The sequence below is a fragment of the Zootermopsis nevadensis genome, unplaced genomic scaffold (genome assembly GCF_977971745.1).
Source record: "Zootermopsis nevadensis isolate Lab colony 2312 unplaced genomic scaffold, Znev_1.0 Znev_ptg000031l, whole genome shotgun sequence".
NCBI classification, from domain to species: Eukaryota; Metazoa; Arthropoda; class Insecta; order Blattodea; family Termopsidae; genus Zootermopsis; species Zootermopsis nevadensis.
Genome location: NW_028259163.1, coordinates 2,442,468 through 2,466,516, shown reverse-complemented (window position 1 = coordinate 2,466,516; position 24,049 = coordinate 2,442,468). Strand labels below are relative to the sequence as shown.

At 36.7% G+C, this 24,049-nt stretch overlaps 2 protein-coding genes across 8 annotated transcripts; both read right to left on the bottom strand.

The window, feature by feature from the left end:
- Positions 1-65: 65 nt before the first annotated feature.
- Positions 66-13,761, bottom strand: LOC110828426 (uncharacterized). 5 transcript variants are annotated; one of them, XM_022061158.2, is made up of 10 exons: positions 13,395-13,761; positions 11,880-12,340; positions 11,433-11,546; positions 9,583-9,690; positions 8,848-8,974; positions 8,036-8,230; positions 7,208-7,330; positions 6,300-6,458; positions 5,390-5,485; positions 66-4,785 (listed from the first exon to the last, which is right to left on the bottom strand). In XM_022061158.2, the coding sequence occupies exons 2-10, from the start codon at positions 12,168-12,170 to the stop codon at positions 4,610-4,612; spliced, it is 1,389 nt and encodes a 462-aa protein (XP_021916850.1). In that variant the 5' UTR covers positions 12,171-12,340; positions 13,395-13,761; the 3' UTR covers positions 66-4,609. The 5 variants fall into 5 exon arrangements, with proteins under 5 accessions (XP_021916850.1, XP_021916849.1, XP_021916851.1 ...); XM_022061157.2 differs by having other exon boundaries at positions 13,477-13,761; XM_022061159.2 differs by lacking the exon at positions 13,395-13,761 and adding an exon at positions 12,951-13,349.
- Positions 13,762-14,655: 894 nt separating this feature from the next.
- LOC110828433 (uncharacterized) lies at positions 14,656-22,329 on the bottom strand. Of its 3 annotated transcripts, XR_015538004.1 has the most exons (6): positions 22,114-22,328; positions 21,191-21,459; positions 20,226-20,409; positions 19,138-19,313; positions 17,706-18,227; positions 14,656-17,558 (listed from the first exon to the last, which is right to left on the bottom strand). XR_015538004.1 is itself a non-coding variant. In XM_022061172.2 (5 exons), the coding sequence occupies exons 1-5, from the start codon at positions 22,120-22,122 to the stop codon at positions 17,831-17,833; spliced, it is 1,032 nt and encodes a 343-aa protein (XP_021916864.2). In that variant the 5' UTR covers positions 22,123-22,329; the 3' UTR covers positions 14,656-17,830. The 3 variants fall into 3 exon arrangements, 2 of the variants coding, with proteins under 2 accessions (XP_021916864.2, XP_021916863.2); XM_022061172.2 differs by having other exon boundaries at positions 14,656-18,227; positions 21,191-21,456; positions 22,114-22,329; XM_022061171.2 differs by having other exon boundaries at positions 14,656-18,227.
- Between the last annotated feature and the right edge of the window lie 1,720 nt (positions 22,330-24,049).

The following is a 24,049-nucleotide window of genomic DNA, read 5'->3' as shown; positions in this document are numbered from 1 at the left end:
TGTTATTCGACCATCATGATGAAACAAAGCTACTCAGGACAAGATACATTATTAGTACCAAAAAATATGATACATGCAAATTGATATATTCTAAAATCATAATAGCACAGGCATTATACACTTACATTTTGTAGCATACCATACAGAATGGATTATATAAACTCAAAATACAGAAAAATATGAACTACAAAGTATAACATAGGCAGGGCTAACATTCATAAAAAAAAAATTAACAAACATGCAAGGGGAAAAAAAAAGGGAATACACAAAATGGTGATAAGAGGTCAAAGAATAAACATGGAAAAATCTTTTTGAAAACAAATATAAAAATAGTTCTAAAAATTAATAATACAAAATTGATCTTCAGGGGTAGAAATGGCTTTTTGTAGCTGGGTAGAGATTCCAAGTTAATATAACAGCCTGGAGGAATTACCAGAAAATTATTAAAATTGCATGTTCAGGAATTCATCCCTGCATATATTTTTGCTGGGAACAACAGCTGACATCACAACGAACTGGAAACAGCTTCATTAAAAAAGTGTGCTGGAAATAATTAATCTACCCACATCTGAACCCATTTCTGGCTCTGTATATTACAGAGAAAACCAAAAAGATTAAAAGAGTACAACAGTGCCAGCAGACACTTAAAATAACATCTGGAAACACATAAGTAGCAGTAACACTTAAGAGGACATCTCAAAATCAAATAACAAACACACATAAGGTACAATAAACCAAATTATGGAAGAAGAAAAAACTTCACACCATAAAAGTATGGGGGACAAACATAAAAGTTACCACACGCATTTACATAACCGATAAAAAAAATGACAACCAGCTTACGTACTATTACTAGTCTTATTGTATTGGTACTGGTCAGCAGAAAATAGTTACATAAACAAATCTGTAGGTGAGTAAAACTCTGAAGTGAATTCCTTGTCACTGCGGCAGGACATATCCTCACGTTTCAGACAGAGGAGATGTCCTCCACGTATGGAGGACAACTGCAAATATACATCACAAACAAGTAGCAATGGGTTGTCTTACAGCTTGTGGTGCGATCAGTGGGCCATAACAAAGTAAAATGTTATACGAACTTGAGCAAATTCTTTGTAACAACTTAAGCAACAAAAAATATACATGAGATTTATAAATGTAGAGTGTTATGATGTGGACTGGATTCCTATGCAGCCAGTCGAGGGCTTTTATAAACATAGAAATGAACCTTTACGTTACATAAAAGGCGTAGAAATTCTTTACTGATCGGGGAACATTATCTGGACTCAGCTGAACGGAGTGAATTATCACTGATAAGTAAACTTTGGTACCTGCACCTTGTCGTGGTGGTGGGGCCGAGTACCTCAGTGACCCCAAGAGCTACTGGTAGGGCCTCCCTAGCCATATTGGTCGAGGGGGGAGAGGTCAGACTAAGACAGGTACCCTGGTCCTCCAGGTTGGGGGTTGGTCGCAAGGCTAACAACCTTGCGCCATGAAAAGGAAGATGTTCAATCAAAGCCTCGGACAGACGGACCTAACAGAGGACCGAATGGAAGAGGAGAATTGAGGAGGTCACGGACCGAGTACGGACCAGAGAGCCATAGAAGAAGAAGAAGAAGAAGAAGTAAACTTTGGTTCAAGTTAAAAATATAAGCTGTAAGAATGCACACGTATAAACTTGGTGGAATGGCTGAAGTAATGCATTTACAAAGCACAATACTATTAAGGCAGTACTACACATTAATCTGATTTTCACCATGCCATGTTAGGTATGAAGTCCAAACAAAAACAGTTGAATCTACCCTCGGAGTTGACGTCATCCTTTACATATTCGAATACAGAATTTAAATTCCATACTACGGGGCTGTTGGCTGGACTTTAACTCGGGGTTTAAATGTTTAGACATGTGCTACTACGACAAATAGCTATCTGGACAACATAATCCACGACATACAGCTGATGAAGATCAATAGAATGTGTTTCATTCTTGAATGGAAAGTGTCTTTATCTTGGACAGAATGGAAAAAACTCGTCGAACAAGCTAAGACCCACATAGGGTTATAACGCTACAAGAAGAAGAAGAAGTGTCTTTATCTAAATACATCCAATGTATTTTAAGTCATATAGACAGCAAAGCAATCTCAGCAGCTCAGATAACACTTTCAATTGAAAAACACTTGAAGGGATGTGAGAAATTCTAGGTTCTCATGGCATGAAGATTACAGTCTTCTGAGATATTGCGCCACGTAGCATCAGTAATTTCCTGAAAATTACCGAGCTTTACACAGATGTTATATAATGCATATCCTTTCTATTTTCTTGATGGCTACAATTTCTGTTCAAGATGTTCACCTCTCGTGTGAGTACAAATGATACATCTAAAAATGTCTTTAGGTCCTCAAGTAAAATGTAAGCCTTCAAAAGAAGGCAGCCATCTTTAAAACAAACCCAAATCAAAATGGCTTAACAAAATTTAGTTTTGGTTTCATTGGAACTGGTCCTTTGGTTATTTACAAATAAACAAACACGATGATTAGGATTTGAGATTTTCATGGTGGTTAAGTCTGAAGATGGCTGTCTTCATTATCGTAGCACCATGTAGTCTGGTAGAAGTTTACAAGCGTTTCAGAGGTCTTTGCAAACACACTGATGATGGAGGCAGCAAGGGCCTTTGAAATGCTGGTAAACTCCTATCAGATGTAAATATACTGAACAAAATAAACCAACAACAATCCAGGTCCATAAAATACACATCCATCCTCAACGTAACAGGCGAATGGTACACTTCGGGTGATATATACGCTACAGTATTAGCATTCTTCAACAGTGGCGATGAGAAAAGACAGTGAAACACCAATTAAAATGCAGCTAAGAAGATATGAATCCCTTAGTGGGGGGGATTGATGCGGAGAATCTTAAAATTGAGAAAACAGAACCATTTTCATAAAAACACATGATAAATCTAAAAACCAAAAATGGCATTTCACTGTTCTTCATTTTAGCAACAAGGAGCATTGTAAAGTCTGAGAAACCAAACATACACTTTCATTACAGCGCTAATAACATAATGAAAGTTAATATTTTCCACACTGAAGTGCTTTCAATAACATTTTATAAGTTACGCATTTAATAATCAGAGTAAGCGCAAAATGATTCTTTTTATTCGCTGTACATCTCAATCAACAAATGGTTACTGTCTGTCATCACAGACTGTACTATCAAAACAAAAACAAAACAAATTAATTTTCTTTATTTCATCAGTGATCCTCATGAGGTCTTCAAGCAATTTTTCTACCTGAACTTGGTAAAACATTCACCGAAGACCATCAAAATATTAATCTGCTAGAAAAAGTGTAAAATATGAGCCGAGGTCGAGAATGCATGGCACTACGTCTCAACCTCCCTATATATCGATATTATGTGGTGAACCAGGGATAACTCTACATTTATGCATATAATTTATCAAAACAGATAATGATCTGCTATAACAGAATAATAAAGACTAACAAGTATAATAGAAAGAAGTCTAGAAACATTTAATTTCTAAATAAGCAGCGATAATGAACACAGACATTAAAATTATACAAGAGGAAACAGACAGAATAAATGTGAAATGAGCTTAAAACTACTTCTTCCTTGGACAGTAAAATTTCCACCAAACGATAAAATTCAAGAGGACGTTCCAGACAGAATCTGTAGTCAGATAATTTCACCAGACTCTTAAAATATAATTTTGAGGATACAAAAGAATGGAGAAGGCTTTGTCAAAAGACAACCCTGCTCTATATATATATATAAGGCTTCCTGACACACCCATCCACCCTGAAGATGGCAACTACAATGTATGACAAAATATGAAAACTTTCAACATTTGATGTGGCTCATCCCCAAAACCCAAAGTTGTACGCACAACCCACAGTGATGAAAACAACAAAACGTGATGATAACGCTATGCGACGAGAGCCATTTAACGATTAAAATATGACACGCTGACTGAAAGAAAATGTGCTGATTTAAATGTATAAAGATATGAGCATGTTGACTGACTCATACTGTAACATGGTTTAAGGTGCATTATCATCATACCCGGTTCACTTGACGAGTCTCGGAAATAAAAGATTCTCTGGATCTATAAAACCGGAGTCGATATAGCGGTACTACTTAGAAAAAGACAATTCTGTTTATGTAGCAGCTGTGATCGTGTGACAAAAACTGGGAGGGTCTAGAAGCGGAAGGTTAGTTTACACCAATCTGATTCTGAAGAATTGGTGTTATCCGCACTCACGCGTAAACTGTACCTGCCTGGACACGACGTAACTCGGAGTTGCCTCACTACGACCGATCTCCACTACTACTTACATGTGCGATGGCAGTAAAGTTGCATTTGTCCAAACCTTGTACAAAGCTGTACCACTATAATATTCGGCCCACTTGACGTCTGTCTTAGAAACAAAGCGTTCTATGGACCTGTAAAACCAGAAACTGGTGCACTGGATCTCCCTTACAGTTCCTTGTACATAGGCATCACAGACTAGACGACTGCTTCGTGTAATATGGCACATGTCTTCACCTCGCAGCGGCGGTAGGTACAACGCTGCACCGAAATGGTGATTCACGACGTTATCACAGTCTCAGTGACGGTGTCTACTAGTGGATCACTAGGAACAATGATGATAAATTGCTGAACAGTTCCAAGCCAGTCCCCTGACGGCACGTCGTCGCCAGACGGGTTTTCGGGGTGACTCTGTACGCGGCGGTCTTCCTTTACTGATGACGGACGTCGTCTTCCTGCACGGCCATAATTCAGCATTATCATAACAGACTCATAACAGACAGTAATTCCACTAATTTAGGAACGGTATGCAAAGTAACAATTCCAGAGTTGTCTCGAGTCAATGACTTTTAAATGAGAAGGGTGTCTGAGCGACATGATCATAAGAGGATTATGGAGGAGTCAGAAATTGAAATTTCAGAATTTCTAAAACCTAGTTAACTTATTCCCCCACTTAATGGTACCTGCACCTTGTCGTGGTTGTGGGGCCGAGTACCTCAGTGGCCCCAAGAGCTATGCTGGCGGTAGCATAGCTACTGGTAGGGCCTCCCTAGCCAGATTGGTCGAGAGGGAGAGGTCAGACTAAGAAAGGTAACCTGGTCCTCCAGGTTGGGGGTTGGTCGCAAGGCTAACAACCTTGCGCCGTAAAAAGGAAGATGTTTCAAAACCTCGGACAGACGGACCTAACAGAGGACCGAATGGAAGAGGAGAATTGAGGAGGCCATGGACCGAGTATGGACCGGAGAGCCATAGAAGAAGAAGTTAACTGATTTAGGACATTAAAAAACTTCATAAACATGTGAGTAAATAAAAACACAGGCACACTCTTCAGTACCTTACCTGAATGGCCGCCCCTTCCTTCATACTCCAGCGAATCATTCTCGGCAGCCTGAACTAGGATCTGCAAGTTGCCCTGATCCTCTTCACATAGTGAACCTACAGAATAACCATCATCATTACATATAATCCACAGCTTTAGAACCATAATTTTGTTCTAGGATTAATACAGCATATTTATCATTAATTATGTCTATTGACAGTAGCTTTATAACGTTCCAATTCCTCACAAAATACTACCCACAACTGGGCTACACTGAAAAGGAATTTCCTAATTTCAGTCTCTGAACTTGCTAGCAAAAATTAATTTATATTAATATAAATTTTACAGTATTTCTAATACTAAAAGTGGGTAAGTCATTCACAAGGTGTTTATGTAATATAAAGTCACAGAACAATCATGTTTCAGGTCAGTCATTTTCAAAATTTCATATAATTTTTTAATTTCCTTTCACCACAGTCACACCTTTTCATTGTATTTTACTATAACCACAAAGACTCTTTAATTTACGTATTACAATCAGAGAATTGGTCATGATGTTTGATGTTTTGTTTGAAAAAGATTGTTAAATAATCTGCGGCGTAACAGCCCTCTGAGAGCCAAAGCCTCACTTTCACATGCCTAAGCAGAGGTGAACGATCATCCAACCAGATACAGGGTGACGTGTGGTCAGAACGATAAACCCCCAGCCATTGCTAGTTTCCATGACCGGATTACGCTACTCATTGTAGCTCCCCAATTTCCGCACGATGCTGGGTTGGCACCGGTCCCATACACCGGTCAAAAAATCTCACGAGAAATTTCTTTCTCCAAGATTCGAACCGGCACGCATTCCGTATTGCCGGTCCAAAGCATGATGCCTCAGACCGCGCGGCTACGGCGGAAAAAGATTGTAAATATATACTCAATTACTAGAATTCTCCAGAAACACAGCCTCCATGCTCTTTTGGCTATCAGCAACTAGATTGTCAAACGTCTGCTGCACTTGTTCCTGAATCACTTTACGCTGGTACTCTTCTGCCTCCGGGTATCTTCTGCGACGCGTGATGCGCTTGATTTTTGTTCGATCCACTGCAAGTAGAAATATAAACACAAAACGACGCACGTTATTTTTTAAAGCAAGAAACAAAACTTGAAGTAAATTTTTTAACACATATTATATGTGAATAAGGAATTTAAGTTCCCATCCTACAGGGCTGCCAACTGAACCTCAACCGCGAAGTTGGCAGTTTAGTGGTATGCTACTGGACTGTGAATAAGCCGTGACACACAAATGACGACAGTTAACGCTTATTACTGATTAAAGAATTAACAACTCTAATTCTTTAACTGAAGTCCAAATACCATGTTTTCATCGGGTCTGAAAGAATAAAGTACAAGAACAAACATCACATACTTCTACGTTTATTTAATGATGTTTTATCACCTGACCATTTCCTACAGCAACGGATAATGTGCCAATTATGAATAAGCTGGAAAAAATTGTAGGTTTTGTAGGTAAAACTGAAAAATTAAAAAAAAAGGATATCAGGTCTCCAAATTGTAAGATTTGAGGTTTTCACAGCGGTGAGTATGAAGATTTCTGTCTTCTGGATTGTTGCGCCCTGATGACGGAGGCAGTATGACCTCCGAAACGTTGGTTAACATCGACCAGACTACACAGCGCAACAACCCAGAAGACAGAAATCTTCAGGTCTCCAAATTCAAACCACAAACGTCTCATACAAGAAGCTGGAATGATAAGCACGAAATCATGACATTCAGTCTGCAAATAATTTCTCTTGCAAAATTCTATGAAGCCAAATCTTTTATCAACTCACCTTCACGCTGATAGCCCAGTGGTAACAACACCATGTCATCGAACATCTCCTGTATAGGGGCTTGCTTTACGGAGAGGTGTCGAGTGTAGAGATGTACGAGATTTGCGGAACTCATCTTTCTACCTGTTGATTTCACAGATGATTACCGATTGCAAGGACTAACACCACAGACTCTACGTAAGTGCAGATAAAAATACCAAATCCTGACGAAAAAAACGCGGAGCTAGAAGACACCGAGTACCAGAGGAATTTAAAAAATTACAAAATTGAAAATTTCACAATTTTTATTCGCTCTTAATTTCTAACTGTATAGTGCGATGTCTCGAACGAGACTTCATGTTCTCGCAGCAGTGTTGTCTTCTGGTGTGTTGCACTGTGCAGTCTAATTAAAATTTGAGGGGGCAGATGACAGTCTGGCTGGAGCGGGGAGGGTGTAGCTCATATGCAAGGGAGAGAGGAAAGGATATACTTCTAACCTGATCATCATCAACTTTCTAAGGTTCTACCTTGCCAAAATGAATCCCAAATCTCAAACTAATTGCATGCACATGGCTTACTCTGATGATGGAGGCAGCAGGCACTTCTCAAACATCAGTTAAACTTCTACCAGACTACACAGCACAATATCCCAAAAGAGTCATCTTCTAGTGAACTAGATTTGCGACAGCAGAGTCATAAGTGCAATAAATGAACAATAACGCCGACGAATCACATAGAATAGCAAAGATGGGTGTTCTCGGGAGAGACGTATCTCTCGACCCGGCACATTACCATCTTATGCACTCTCCATAAGTCAAGAAAGAATTTAACGTCAGCTAAATGCATTACCTGGAGATGAAAACAATTTCCCAAAGCCCTTATTGCTCAGGTGGTTCATCATTTTCTTTGAACTGGGCGCAAGATCAAGCCTGCCGATGATGTCAGAAGTGTCGCTCAGTTGTGCTTTAAAATCCGACACAGGGATACTAGTGTGCTTGTCCGAAACCATGCGACTGCGCCTAAACCGTACGTAACGTTCTGAACCTACAGAAGAGAAAGTTTATTAAAAGTGCTTATTCGACTAATAATCACTACTGTGTTCCTGGTGTTTGTTTATGCTACATCTACAGTTGTAAATGGCGTGTAGTGTCGAGTCCACCCAGACAATTCCGCAGTTATAACTGTGGCCACGCCATCTCACTCGCATATTATCCGATAATATTCTTTATGTTAAATAAGTACACCAAATATAAGTTTGAATCAGAAATAAGTATGGTGGGATATAAGTTGTGCACAAGTAGCATTTAAAAGTTCATATTTTATGCTTTGTGTATATGACAGATCCTAGTATTGGGGGACTCCCTAAACTTCGAAGTCATTTTGTATACCAATATATGCAATTATCTCTTATCTCCACTGAAGACAAGGTCACAAAACTTTCAAGACTATTCCTTTACAACACTTTGTGTGTTACTGATTACACGTCCTCAGTTCGTACACAGTAAGATGAACGTAGATCACCTTTTTACGACAAACCTTCACATGCTTGCTAGAATTTACATTTAATTCAAATTATTTCTCTACTTCAACAGATACCTTATCGCTTTACACAAGTATAAAACACGATTTTGCACTTCTTTTAAAGTTACGCATAAATTTACCAATGGGACATCTTGGTTGTACCACTCGTTTGACAGTCGGCAACTGAGACTCGTTGTTCCAACCGGATGGAGCAGACAAAACCTGATTATCCTGGACGGTGACAAAGCAATTCCCTATCATCATGGACTGGAACAAGAAGGCAACACAAAATTTTACTTTAGTCTCGATTTACAAAACTTTTAGCATGACGTCTGTCAACAAAAGGATATACAAATACAATTATTGAACAAGAGATTATAGGGTCATACTTAATTTTTAATTCAAACTAAGTACCTAACACACTCTCCCACTTAACGGTACCTGCACCTTGTCGTGGTAGTGGGGCTTGAGTACCTCAGTGACCCCAAGAGCTATGCTGGCGGTAGCATAGCTACTGATAGGGGGAGAGGTCAGACTAAGACAAGTACCCTGGTCCTCCAGGTTGGGGGTTGGTCGCAAGGCTAACAACCTTGCACCGTAAAAAGGAAGATGTTTAGAAACCTCAATCAAAGCCTCGGACAGACGGACCTAACAGAGGACCGAATGGAAGAGAATTGAGGAGGCCATGGATAAAGTTCTGCCATGCCGCCAAACATGTAATCCTTTGACATACACCAATAAATAAATAAATAAATTACAATATTTTTAATTTAGCACAAATAAAGCATTCTTGTTACCCAGATGACTAAAACAGGAACTGAAAAAGCTCAAAACAGCTGTGAGAAAAACAAACGCAATGCACAATCAACATTTACCTGATCTTCCTGGACCGAAGTGCCCGCCGGACTGACGACTGTCGCGTAATCTCCGATGTGTATTGATTGTACCTCGTCGTTCTCAGTCATCATCGTTCCGACCGGAACCTAAAATATACGGTGAGTTACCACCAGGCTCTACAGAATAACCAAGCAGATGAAGATTGGGTGTGAGGTCACACGTACTTACAAGTAGAAATATTTGTCAAATTTGGTCTTCTGGGTTGTCATTTGGATTTGTAAGTAGATACCAATGTTTTGGAGAAACAAGCTGCCTATTTCTTCAGCCCTGAAGATGGAAACAGTATGTTCCTCTGAAACGCCGGTTATCTACCTAGAAGTCCACCTGGCTTTAAAATTCAGAATCTCGAAATCATAGAAAATATTTACTGCATGACTGAAAGAATTTATCTTAAGTTACAGGAGCCACAATTCAGTTAAATATTAAAAAGTCTTGCCTGCTCGAATCCAGAATGCGAAGCGACACCTTGGCTTGCTCTGGATAAGCTTCGAATGCAATTATGACTTTCCCTGAGGTTTACTTATGGTTACATACCCTGACAGAAAATAGTATACACAATGTCTGGCACACACAGTTAATTGGATAGCTGTTCTTTGTTTAGGTCACTAGTCAACAAGCTGACTCTGCTATTCCCCCTCCCCTCTCCCCACCCCAGCTGCCAGCTCTGTTTGCTGTCTCTCATAAGCTGTAAATTATCCCAACTAGAGGGGAGAAAAGTATCTATGGACTTCTTTGTTCATGAATCTGAGCAATCATTTAGTTTTAGGACACAAAATAAATTATTTAATTGTATTTGTTTTATTCTACTTAATACATAATCTTCATATTGCCTTGTCAATTATAATACATATAGCAGAGAATCAACTAATGCCTTATTAACTGTTAGTATAAACAAAGGCTGGCCTGAAAAGTACCTACCAAGTTTAAAAACAATTTTCTCCACAATGAGAGGATTTTAATCTGAAGAAACTTTGCTGACACACTGTACTACTCAAGCAATTTATAGATACAGTAAAACCTCTCTAAGTTGGACACTTGGGGTTCCACGAAAATGTGTCCGACTTACAGAGATGTCCAAGATGGAAAGAAAAAAATCAGATTGTGGTCTAATGACGATATAATCTACTGTAGGCTTACTTAAATTAATAATTAATGACAATAGTATTAATAATAATCTTTTGAAGCCCACTCCCACGCACTGCACATTACACCCCAGCCTCAATAACATTTTCTAAAGTTAATTCCACCAATTTTCGCTTCCCCATCGCAAAAAGAAAAAATTCCATTTCTGTTAACACAGTCTTAACTCAAATACAAGCGGAGTTAAAACTGCATCTTCTGCAAAACTGTAGTCCAGTTAAGGGTTCAACAAAAGAACAGTTAAACACTTGCAATGCATTCCAATGATGGGTTTCGATGTCCGTAAGATAATCCTCGAGAGAGGATGCATTCAACAGTCCGAAATTCAAAATAACAAAATATGTAACTGAAAAAGTTTCCCTGAAAAGCATCGAAGTTAAGTGCATGAACCTGTCCAACTTAAAACAAAAGGGGTGTTCAAGTTCCAGGATAAAGATGTGTCCAACTTGAGAGGTTTTACTGTACTATACAAAAATTCAGCCCACCACAAAGAAAACACACTTCACCATTACAAAATTAAGTGGTTAATGCCATTTAATATAATAAGGAAATGCCTTCTGTTTCACTGAGAATCGTATGAGATCAATGAATATGAACTGCAGATTTATTTGTTTTTAAAGCAGGTGGGAAACACGATTCCTGCTCGAACCTAAAGCATTAATTTTTCAAGAAAACAAAAGTTGCATACCTCCAGTGTTTCTACAGCCATTGGGACCTGCAGGGCATTGCCATATGCAACTTCCATGTTCCCATCCGCTTCATCAAGATCAAGAACGTGAATTGTCGTCACTTCCATTTCATTCTGATAAAATAAAAATACATCAATATGACGGTAGTGCAAATAGAAACAGATCCGTAAGCCGGGAAGGGAAATTCAAACCACACAAACAGAGAAAAATACACATGTGAGGTGCCATTCCTCTTTCCATACTAAGCAATGATACTCAGATTGATGGTGAACAAACCATATCTTCTGCCAACGTTTCAAGAGCAATCCCTGCTCTCGAATGGCAGAAGATATTATAATTTACTTTTGTTTCCATCTTGTACATAATTTACTCCTAAGCATTGGGAAACAGAAATGAAAAACGTAACTTAATAACAAAAGCATCCACCAGAATTATGACCATCATACCTCAGAAACGTCCCCAGATCCAACTATAGTAGTTGATGAGTATTGCTTTCTTGCATCCACTGCACCACTATATGCAGAGTAATATTTGTTAGAGGTCTCTGGCGTCATGACGAGCGAACTATGCTGTGCATGAATGAAACCATTATCATCAAATGCTTGAAATATGACAGCATCCGGTTTGCACTTTGAAATAATGCCATTTTCTTCACCGGAGTTGTTCGATTCATCTTCGTTGTTTGGTAATATCGTTTCCACGATCTGAATCACTTCCGGCTCGTTCATTTTTTTCATATTTGTATCAGTTTCTCGACAAGTAATCGCAGGACGCGAACTTCAAAAGAAATCTACACGTAGCGAATCTTGAACAGGTGATAATGTTATATGACTCTTCAAAATCAATACGAAAATATACACACTTGCACAAACGTGTCCATTGGATCTTCATGCTGTTTTCTCCTACACTGGAATATAAAAACAATGATTGCATTGTGCAAGAGACAGACATTTTCAGTTATCATTCACAGACATTAAAACTGCAAAGGAATAATGTACAAAGTCACTATATCATTTCTCCACATATCACTCAAACGAAAACAAAACATGTCAATTTTCTGTTAATATCTTAAGTGTTGGTCTGGGATTCCATTTGGTATTTTCTAAAGCAAATGTAATAGCTTTTAGCTAATATGATGATTATTTGTACATACCATTCACCTTCCAACAGATGTCACATATTAATGGCTAAATTTAAAACTGAAACTTTGGACTTCTTTAGTTTCACAGAACAGACTTTCACAGTAAGAAACATAACACAGAAAATTCATGAAACTATTAATGTAATCTAGTTTAATCACTTCTGATAAAATAGTCACTCATTAACAACAAATGAAAGACATGACAAATTATGGTTGGCCATCTGACGTTTTATAGACAATAAAATGATACACATTTCACTCTAAAAGTATCCAAAACAAGCAACCTATGGTCTAACTTTCATTGTTATAAGTATACTTCTGCAATACTTCTACAAGCCTATAACAAAAACAATAAGTTACATCCAAAATTAGTTACATGATTTCGCTAGACCAGTGATTATATCCACTTGAACTGTGATGCTGCTCCAAACACAACTGTTATTTAGAACAGTGTAAGAAACATAAACGTTTGTACCCTCTTCACATGCTTCTGCAGTCAAAAACCCTCCTCACATAAACATGGTCCCCTATTCAATAAAAGCCTGCATAAATACGTTTTCGATTCAAAACTGTGAGGTAAGGCTTTACTGTTGCTATAAAAACTTACAGCGCTCAGCTCTAGAGTTTGGTAAAACATAATGAAAATCCATTTTAACACGACTTAAATCCAACACAACAATATTTCAACCTTGTTTCTAATGCGCAAGTCAAGCACAATCCGTGCTGACTTACAAAAGACCACGTCATAAAATGAACATTAAAGAACCAGTTTCTACATTTTTACGACCTACGGAAAAAAATTTGACCTCCCTAGTTTTACCTGATTTTTTTTAGATTTTGGACAGTATTAAACAAAAATCACACCAACATTCACTACCACCAAACACAAATGCTCAACATACCATACTATTTTATAATTTTTACGTCTATCGATAAATACGAGTGGCAAGTGAAACCGCACAACACACGGCCATGGTTCTGTGCACGTTAAATATTACATCCATTCCACAACCAAATATTACGATAACAAACAATTAAGTACGCTTGCTTTTTTTTTAGAGTTTGTGCATTAGTGGGATGTGTTAAAAACCATGCTAAATATTTAATAACAATATTCCCGCGACACACAATTTCATACACTTGGCACTTTCCGCAAGATGGCGAAGAAACATATCAAACAAGAACAAATGACATCTCTCCAAGGTTGCCATAACATTGTCCAAAAAAAAAAAATGACATCCAATAAATTTACCCATTGCCTTCGTCCGTCATCCCTCGACTTTACCTTTTCAAAACCCAAATTACCCAGGGATGGCTAAAATTGCAAATACCAACCATCATACAACAAAAGTAGTCAGTTTTATAGAGTTACTTACCCTTACCATCCCCTAGAACAACACTTATGCCAGTAAACTGGCTTCTGAATCTTCGTAACAGTTTTAACAACTATGGATCGCTACCCCTTCAACCCAACCACCAACCTGGACGAACTGACCTCCCCCCTCCCCCACTTCAAGTTCCATAAGGGCGGGCCATCAAAATTTAAGTTCCTAACCTATTCGTAACTTGCTATACAAACGTATAAGCACAGATTTAACCGCAAACATTGTATTTTAATGCATCAATTTCAACAAGTTTATCAACAAATGTTTAACAAGGACTATGTTGTAAAATATATGCATGTAGGATTTGTGGTTTTCACGGCGGTGAGTCTGAAGTTGGCTGTCTTCTGGGTTTGTTGCAACGTGTAGTATGTTAAAAGTTTACCGACGTTTCAGATGTCCTTACTGCCTCCATCATCAGAGCAATGATTACTCATAATCATCGCCCTGATAATCAATAATAATTTCGTATGTCCGGCTCCAATTACTGAGATCCATTGTAAATAATTATGAAGTGCATTTGTAGTTAATTTTAATAAAACGGTATTTGTACACGCATGCGCAGTATTTCAAAGCTGTCTATTCTAGACGCAGATAAGATATATCACGTGATGAATTGTACACATCCTCAGATATTTTCGGATGGATTTGTGTAATTAGTATATAAAGATGTGAGAGATTTAGCATTATTAACGTACATAAAACGCCAAATAAATATTTTATTAAATATATTATAAGAATATACATGTTGGACGGTTAAATATATATATATACAGACATACATTTCCATATTACTGTGTAGTCCATGTATCTTATCAGTAACCTGTGGATAAAAACGTGTTGAATTTCAAATGAAATCGAGATAACAGAGGCTCCTGACATTTCGAAGAGGTAGATAGCTGATGCGGAAACACACTGAAACAAGAACAGCTTACAAATAGATAACTGGTGAGCTCCTGCCAATTTCGTAATTTTTCGACTGACAACGGTTTCTGTGTTACTTTTAACAATTTCATAGAATTATAAGTCAATAAAGCGTTTATAACCAGAGCTTAATTTATTAAACGACAACCTCTCGTAAGATACTGTAAGCTAAAAACAGTGAACAAACATTTTCCTCCAGCGTAACACATAATAGAACGCCATGTTAATTATCGCATGTACGAATTTCAGTCCCTCCAGAACTAGGCCACTTGGAGGGGAAATAAAGCCGGCCTAAGTTTCCTCTACTGGTTCTCTCCTCCAGAGATAATCCAGAGACAACATCAAATGAGGTGTAGCTTAACGTTTTGCAGTCAAGCTAATAAGCCATAAGTACGAAATGGACAGGAAACTGAGCTACTAACAGGAGAGAAAAATCATAATCAGTAGTTTAGTATGTAGCATCGCCACTGTACTGAGTTATATCTCACAATAATCCATCTCATAGCTATATCAAGTAACAGTTTCGACATCATACATCCTTCATATCACAGCACATGACTAAAGCAATTCAACGACCTTGCCTTATCTAACGAGCTTACTATATAATTTCTTTGTCTCTCCAGACACCTTATCACAGCCAATACTTATTTGTCCTCCCTACTTTAATAATAAAACAATCAGATTTTATACAGTACATCATAGGTTTTTTTTCCATAAAATTATTCAATGCTAAATAATGTGTACAATCCGATATCGCAAAACTGTCTTTGACTTCCGAGAGATCTCTTAATTTTATTTAAATTTGGTATTAATACAAAGTCGTATCAAATCTAATATACTGTCCAGAAAATGCTAAGTTTCTTTCTTAAATATCAGTTTCAAGTCATTGGTTTTTCATGTAACAAAAATATACCAACAATATCTGTTATTTCAAACATCGGAAGTGTCAAACCGGAAGTCACATCGCTCTGTAATCTTCAACAAGACCCAAAACAGCTTAAATGAACTTGATAGATACAGACATTAAAACGTTGCCATTTACAAAATATGTGTTCTGTAATTGCTAAATTCCTTCAGGCAATAAAAATAGTGCAATTAAAACATATTCTATTGTTACTAACGCGACATCATTAAAGGTTTATACAGATTTATGTACTAAAATGCTTTGAGTAATATCTTGTTTAATATTAACATCCGTTCCATTATTTATTAAAAATAATTCTACTGCCAAACAACATTTTTAAGTTGTGCAGGTATTAAAGGAGATAATCGGAATAAACATGGCAGAGTTGCGATATCATAAAATTGAAATGACGTGTTTAACCTATATTGGACAAATATAGAATGTAGATCCTAAGCCATAGACAGATAACAATGAGCAAAATAATCAATAACTTAAAGCTAATTGTATAATATAATAATTATCATGATAATAATACTGCAAGTACCCGCATTCGAGACGAAATACCTTTTTCGTTTAACGACATCAACAATTCAAAGATGGCGTCACAATGGGATCTGCCTTGCAGAATGATTATTAGTACCAAATCACAGCAAAGAAATTATGTAAAATAAAAACAATAATTAAATATTATGTAATATAAGCTCAATGGACCCGTTAATATAAATTCAAAAAAAATATATGTTTTTTTCGTTTTACTTCATTAGCAATGATAAAAATCTAATAAATTAAATAATTATATTAGTTTAATTAAATGTTGTGTATATAGTGAAAGTTTTCTTGGCAACGCAACCGTGAGGCATGCCCCTGTTTACGTCAGTAAAAATTTGTCACTGTATAAGCTCATTGTAAGATTAATAGTGTATAAAGCATATAATTAAGTTACATAATTATGAATTATAATTTTATATATGTATATAAAATTCTTTGTGTTATATCAGTGTTAAAAATCTTCCCTGGGTAATTTGGTTACAGTTCTATTTCAAATTCGTAAACACGTATCAGAATTAATTTCAATGTGGGGAAAGAATAAATTCTGAAGCACACGCGTAAGATGCAGGAAAAAAATATTCTGTGCAGAAAAAGTTTGCCACCACTGACCCCCCTATTATTGACGTCATTATCAAAGTCTTTTTTCCATAAACGAAGTCTAATCAGAGTTGATTAATATATATGTCAGTGATGATAAGCGTCCTTAAAAAATTCTGTAATTATTTTGTTACAACTGTATGAATATTATGTAATAAAACCCAGTTACTAATCTGTTACAGTGACTCCACAGACATCACGAGGTCAGTATAGCCATTCTTAAAAAAAAAAACAGTTAGTTCCAGACAGAACTAATAAAACTTACTTTTCCATTGCACATTATCCCAGCTCTTAACATTGTCTACTATTAATATTATATTATACGTAATTTAAATTTATAAATCAACAATCAAATCAAATTTAGTTCATGGATGTGTATGCAGTTCATAATTCTGTAGTAACAGTAATATTCTCATTTTGGAAAAGCACTTGTTACGTAATTGCATATTCTGTATTTGTTAGGTTATGTTTGTTATTTCAATCTTTGTTATTACTGACTCATACAAAATTTATATGTATATTTATGATGTACTCCCACATCGAATATCAAATGCCGAGTTCCAGTCGATTATTGATTATCATCAGCGTTAAACCAGAAGCTAAATATAGATGTAATGCAGTTGCCTACCTACAAAAAAAAAACCTTTGAAAAATATACGTATCTTTATAAGACCTGCGCATGCGCACATCATTACAGAGTAGCAATACTGCCATTTCCCTCTCGTTAGTTGTCTGTCCACCATTTTATTACTGGTAGTAGGAGATTAAAACTTACGCAGTTGATGCGGATTCCAGTGGAATGATGAAAATAATGATCCCAAGACGATGCTTAGGATGTACGTTGTTTAATTAATTGATGTAAGATTTGCCAATTGTAGAAAGGTCAATTATATAAAATTATTATTGTGGATGCAGCGACCTTCTACTCAGATATAGCTCAGATGCAGTCACGGCATTGATGACTTCTTCAACGCTGACAATTCTCGTATCCAACAAATAACTCTCATGATTGCTCTTCATAACCTGGATTCTCCGTTTCAACTCCTCTTTGAATGACTGTTCTGATGGAGACTTTGAAAAGTCATCCAAAAGATTTTGGATGTCATAACCAGCAGCTACGAGGTTCCTCAATATGATTGTCTTCTTCTTCTCACTCGTTTTCCTTTGATTACGTACAATGACTCTCAAACCTTCGATTTTCACATCTACATAATATTTCCATTTCGAATAGAATTCCATGCAACGAAAAGTATACGTGTACATTTCCAACCTCGGGATGTCTAACGACAGCGACTCCCTGCAATAGTTAAAGTTTATTTCTAATAATATCCATGTTACGAATTAATTATAACAATTCCTTCTGTCTTTTACATTTGTGGCGTGTCGTTTCAAAAATAGAAAATTCATCCCTTGCCATTCCTTGACAAAAAGGAAAAATTTCCTAAATCGTGATGATTAAATATTTACGTTACTATAAAAATATAGAATAAATTAATGTCATCTATTGAAACATTTAGCATGGGAAGGTTTAACAAGATACGATTCTTGTCAATAGCTTTAGAAATGGGTTATAAACAATTTGACATTCTGATTGGCAGATTTTATCGTGGTAAATTTTAAAATATTCACAAGTCGTGCTTGTACTGTCTTGATTAACTTTTATAAAGAGTGAAAGTTACCTTTGATCGACTTATCACCTGACAAACTTCGATAGTAATTCCTATTATCAAATTTAATCGGAGATAATCAAATATTCAGTGAGATAACAGCCTCCTCATTACTATTCATTTTATGGACTTTGTATAAAGAATGTATAAGAATCTGAAGTTGGCGAAGGCGTATTAAGACATGCTGAAAAATGTATTATATAAATGTTAATTTGAATATTATCCAACATCATTTTATATTAATGTTTCGAAGTTTGTTGTATGACTGAATTCGAGCGATCGATTGTAATTTGACAATTTGTTATTGTACGTATTTCCACGTGACTCTTTGAATATTAGGACTCTAAGAATCTGGTTCATTCCAAAACGTAATGTATATAAAATATGTTCGAAATAGTGAACAGTATTCAATATAATATTCGCATAATTAATCAACCATTTCCATAAACCTTTATAGAATCGTTATAAAATACGAGTTCTAAAATTCGTAGTTGATTAATTTGAGATTTCACTCCTAAAATGTAACTGAAAACTCCTTACACTTTAAAGTATCGACGAAGGAGGGTATAAAGGTCCTTGGCATCTTCAGCTGCTCGATGGACCTGTCTGCGACTCCCAACAAAATTCTGGTACAAATGTTGCAGTGACAATGAACGGTAACATCGGGAATTATCCTCTTGGAAGATGGCGTTCGAATCGCAAAATCCTAACACAACCTAAATAATAAAATGAATATCACTGTGATGGAACTGAGACACGAAAGCAAACTCACGGACGTTGAGGTTTTCTGGGTTGTGTGTTTTACGAACTAGGAGCGTCGGTAGTCATGGCAACATAACCCAGAAGACCACAAAATAACATTTAAACCTGGGTCCATTAACGACGACTGGGCTGGGAGATTTGAATTTGAAAAGTATTTTGAATGAGAAACTGAATTTTAAAAAAATCGGTAGACTGTAGCATATTTTTAAAGTACTGTCTCAGTACTTGCTAGGAGGAACTGAGGAAGACCACACATATCTTACGTAACTAAGGCTTTGCGTGTATCTACTTAATTGACACACTCTTTGAAGTTTTCGCCTTTTACTAAGTATGTTAGTGTTTTTGTTTGTTAACTTGACTATATTTCGAAAAGTGATTTATTAGTTTTTTTTCTAAACTCGCTTTTCTTTGTAAAAATCGGTATCAAAAGCTATAAAATGTGTTCTATTTTAAGTTTCATGTTGTCATAAAGTGTGAATTGTATTTTAATAACATTAACCGTAATTAAATTCGTCCGAAATCTTTTTGTCAAGAGCCCCTTTTCCATCAAACTTAACCACAAACTATGCATTAACCAACTTTTGGCGATCAACATTGCATTTGTTGGCAGAGACGTTAAAATACACAGGTTCTTTAAACTTTAAAGGCATGACGCTCATACTAAATTTCACAAATTTCTGTTTATTCTTCGAAACATTATTACGTGGGGGGGGGGGGGTTCCCCAAACATACTGATACACTACAAAACCTGTATGCTCTTAAAACCAGGAAAACAGGTTAAAATTAATAAATTCGTGCGATAAATGGATATTTTATCAGCACGTCATATTGTTTTGCGGGCCGTTCATTGAGATAAGATAGTCTACCTGGAAGAAACTTTCTGACATGCCAGTGCGCTGTATAGCTCGAATCAATACTGGAATGTCGAGAAATATCGCCCCGTGACTAACAAGCACTATACCATCGTATCCTTCCTTGACAGACGTTAACCATTTTAAAAATAAGAGAAGTCCTTCGGACTCAGTAACTGTCGGCACAACTGATTTAGTCCTGAGAACAAAAACAAATAAGCAAATAAATACATAAATTAATTAGCAAATTGCATTTAATTAACCATTTAAAACTCAGCGGTAACTATATGTAACATATTATTTAATAATTAACTACTACGAATTCTACCCACAAAGCAGATTCTGAGAATAAACAGCGATTATTTTCTTCAACAGCGTTAACTAATCGATCTTTTGTAATGGTGAAGAGTTGTGTTTTCTTCGCGGTACGGACTAGATGTTTAAATATTATGTACGTAGCGCGTGTCTCATTATAAACAGCGATTATTCCTTTAAACAGCGTTAACCAATCGATCTTTTGTAATGGTGAAGAGTTGTGTTTTCTTCGCGGTACGGACTAGCTGTTTAAATATTATGTACGTAGCGCGTGTCTCATTATAAACAGCGATTATTTCCTTAAACAGCGTTAACCAATCGATCTTTGTAATGGTGAAGAGATGTGTTTTCTTCGCGGTACGGACTAGATGTTTAAATATTATGTACACAATGCATGTCTCATTATAAACAGCGATTATTCCTTTAAACAGCGTTAACCAATCGATCTTTTGTAATGGTGAAGAGTTGTGTTTTCTTCGCGGTACGGACTGGATTATTAAATGCTATTTCGACTAACTTTGGCTTCAAAAGCTGCTTCATGAATAGTGCAATATTGCATCTATGAAAAACAAAATGTCTGTTTTACATTCACTTTATGAATATATCGGTAAGAAACAAAATCTTATGACTTGCAATGTAAGAGGTCCGGTGAGAAGTAAATTCACCTGGTATCGTAAAGATTTCCTTCGTGAACTTTAAGCCCAATTTTGCAGGCGGCTTCTGGATGAATATGTCTCGTAGCTGGTAAGATAAACTGGCTGAATTCTGAAGATCTTGTACCAGCTGGAATGTATGTGTACGCTCCGACCTGTATTATTTCGTCATCTGAACTCAAACCAGTCGTTTCCAGGTCGTATGAGACGACAAGGCAGTTTCTAGTATCTGCTGGTAGACGTTCTTCCACGGGCGGATTAATAATATCATTCGTTGCCTGCTGAATTAAGCGTTAACATTTAAGTAACACGCACGTATACAAAAGAGACATCTAACCGGAGGGTTAAAAATTCTTCGAATGTCCATTCAAGAATCCCATTATAAAAATTCCATCACGGAACAAATTCGACTAAGTTCTTTGACGCTTACATGTGACTGTTATAGGCAACTGGGCCTCAGACATGGACTCATGATGATGATGATGTCTGAGAACTAAATATCACGTAACGTCGTGTAGACTTGTACGCAGATACCAACGTTTCGAAGGAACATATTTCTTCTGTCTTCAGGGCGGAAGTTAGAGGAAGTATTTTCTACGAAAATGCTTGTATTTACACAATCTACCCACAAGACCAATTTCGACTCTCCAAATTGCAAATCTCATGCCATTTTCTCGATGCCAAGGTTATTTAAAAAAGAACATAACTTATTAAGCATATTCGCATCTAATCTGTTTATCTGAAAACTTCTATTCCATCCCGAAAAAGGGAAATTTAATTGTATAAAAGGTGGTACATTCAGTCAACAACGTAATTTAAACGTTTAATTGAAAATATTTATGAAATGTAAAAATTCAAAGTCCTTTTTTTTTTGCAATTACGTAAGGCTTATGTATGCTATAGATAAATGCCTTATCTTGCCATATAAGACTCACCTCAGCCATTGAAGAATTCAATTTGAAATTACTCAGGGTTATATCCAAAACATAATTTAATACAAATTATATTTTCACATACGTATTGCATTTCCCATGGCTCTCTGGAACGCACTGATTAATTTCGCGACAAAACAGTTTATTTAAAATCTACATTACAATCTGGATACGTTGCAAACAGTAAAATTGATATCAATACAGATTATCGCTTAGCGACGAGATACAGACATGATCAAATGTAAACGTGAGCACGCTGTGATAAAAAAAACCCCTCAAATACCAGAGAAATCGAAGTGGGCATCAGCACAACTGCTATATAGTCAGTGCGTTTAAAATTGAAGATGTAATAGACGAACGATAATTCATGGCTAATGTGGAATTTATTATTTTTATTTGTAGTGTTCTGTCTGACGACAGGTCCATATGAACAGGATCCTTCCATCCTTTTCTCGGACTGGGACCTGTTCATATACGTTCTTGGCAGATGATCCAGAAGTGGTTTGCCATTGCCTTCTTCTGTGTGTGAATGGAGTAATTGTTGGGATGCCACGGAGGAAAACTCCGTGTTGCCTATACCACGGCCTTGCCCAACACAAGTTATAAATTCGGGCACCGCCGGTAACCGAACCCGAGACCCCCCAGGATTACAAGGCCAGCGTTCTAACCGTTAGACCACCGTGGCTCCACGGCTAATGTGGTACTAACTGTTTATATAATTCGTCTAAGAAAGTTCTAAATTCAGAATTAAAATAATTTATGTTCACTGTGTTCTTTCATACACAGACAGCTAATCTATTATTTTAATAGTTTGTTATATCAGTTACAAATTACGATGTGAATTACGTATAATTCTGTTCTTGGCTTATTAAGATGCAGTTATGTAATTCAGTTAATTCGTAAAGAAACGAAATTCATGCCGAATGAGTAATATATAGGTTTCATTCATGATAAAAGCAGTTGTACGAAGAATGTGGGCTAAGGCTTGTAATCGTCTACCAAGGATTAAGTAATGTTTCCGTTTTAAATACATTCACACCCACACACGTCGCGAAGGGTCAGCGGAACACAGACCTTCATCTGTCACTGTCAGCTGTTCTTTCGAGAAAAAAAAATCCACATTCAAGAAGTTTAAAACTTCTTGTAACTGGATATTTTGACAGGCAATTGCAGTATTTCGCCCCCTAAGAGTTCGAACCCCTATTAATTGGGTTTATGCAAAAGTGACCTAGCGTCACCACGAGATGTAAACTGTTAAAGTTGACCTCGGGTATCGAACCGACCAATCAGAGAAGAGTTATTCTGACTTAAATTTAAATTATTCAACCAATCACAAAACAAAGCGGGAAATCGAACCAATGATGTTACAAAAATCCAGCATAAACGTCCCATAAATCCCTTCATCGAACCCGATCCCACCTTGGCAACAAAGCAAAGAAGAGAACCAGATTATATATAACCTTAGTATCATAATTAAATAATAGCAACATTTTACGAAGACGAGTTTCAGATTAAGTTACTGTCATCTCCCTGATGATGGAGGCAGCAAACGTATCCGAAACGTTCAATATCTAACAAACCATATGGCGTAACAACCATCTTAAGCGTCTGACGTATGTCTGAACAGAAAAATAATTCAAACAACAGACAAGTTTTTTTTTTTTTTTGGGGGGGGGGGGACATCAGACTAAATTGATAAGTCTGCCCCACCTCTGGGATGTGATGAGATACCGTCGAGTGTCATATCAGTGACAAAATGATTCACTCCGATCACGCACTCAAATGCCAACGCGTAAGTTTTGCTTCACGGTTGCGCTGTGTAAAAACCACTACACATTTGCAGCGTTAAAAGGCAAATTTCTTCGCTAGTTCTGTGTATCTATCTTGCCTACAATTTCACAAACACGACCTAATTATTGATAATATATTTATAATGATA

Coding starts and splice junctions, on each gene's coding strand:
- LOC110828426 (XM_022061158.2), bottom strand. CDS start 12,170: ATGAAAAAAATGAACGAGCCGGAAGTGATTCAGATCGTGGAAACGATA. Junction 11,547..11,879: donor GATCTGGGGACGTTTCTGAG/GTATGATGGTCA, acceptor TTATTTTATCAG/AATGAAATGGAAGTGACGAC. Junction 8,975..9,582: donor CTTCGGTCCAGGAAGATCAG/GTAAATGTTGAT, acceptor TTCTTGTTCCAG/TCCATGATGATAGGGAATTG.
- LOC110828433 (XM_022061171.2), bottom strand. Junction 20,410..21,190: donor GGAAATCTTTACGATACCAG/GTGAATTTACTT, acceptor TTTTGTTCTCAG/GACTAAATCAGTTGTGCCGA. Junction 19,314..20,225: donor TGTCAGAAAGTTTCTTCCAG/GTAGACTATCTT, acceptor TTTATTATTTAG/GTTGTGTTAGGATTTTGCGA.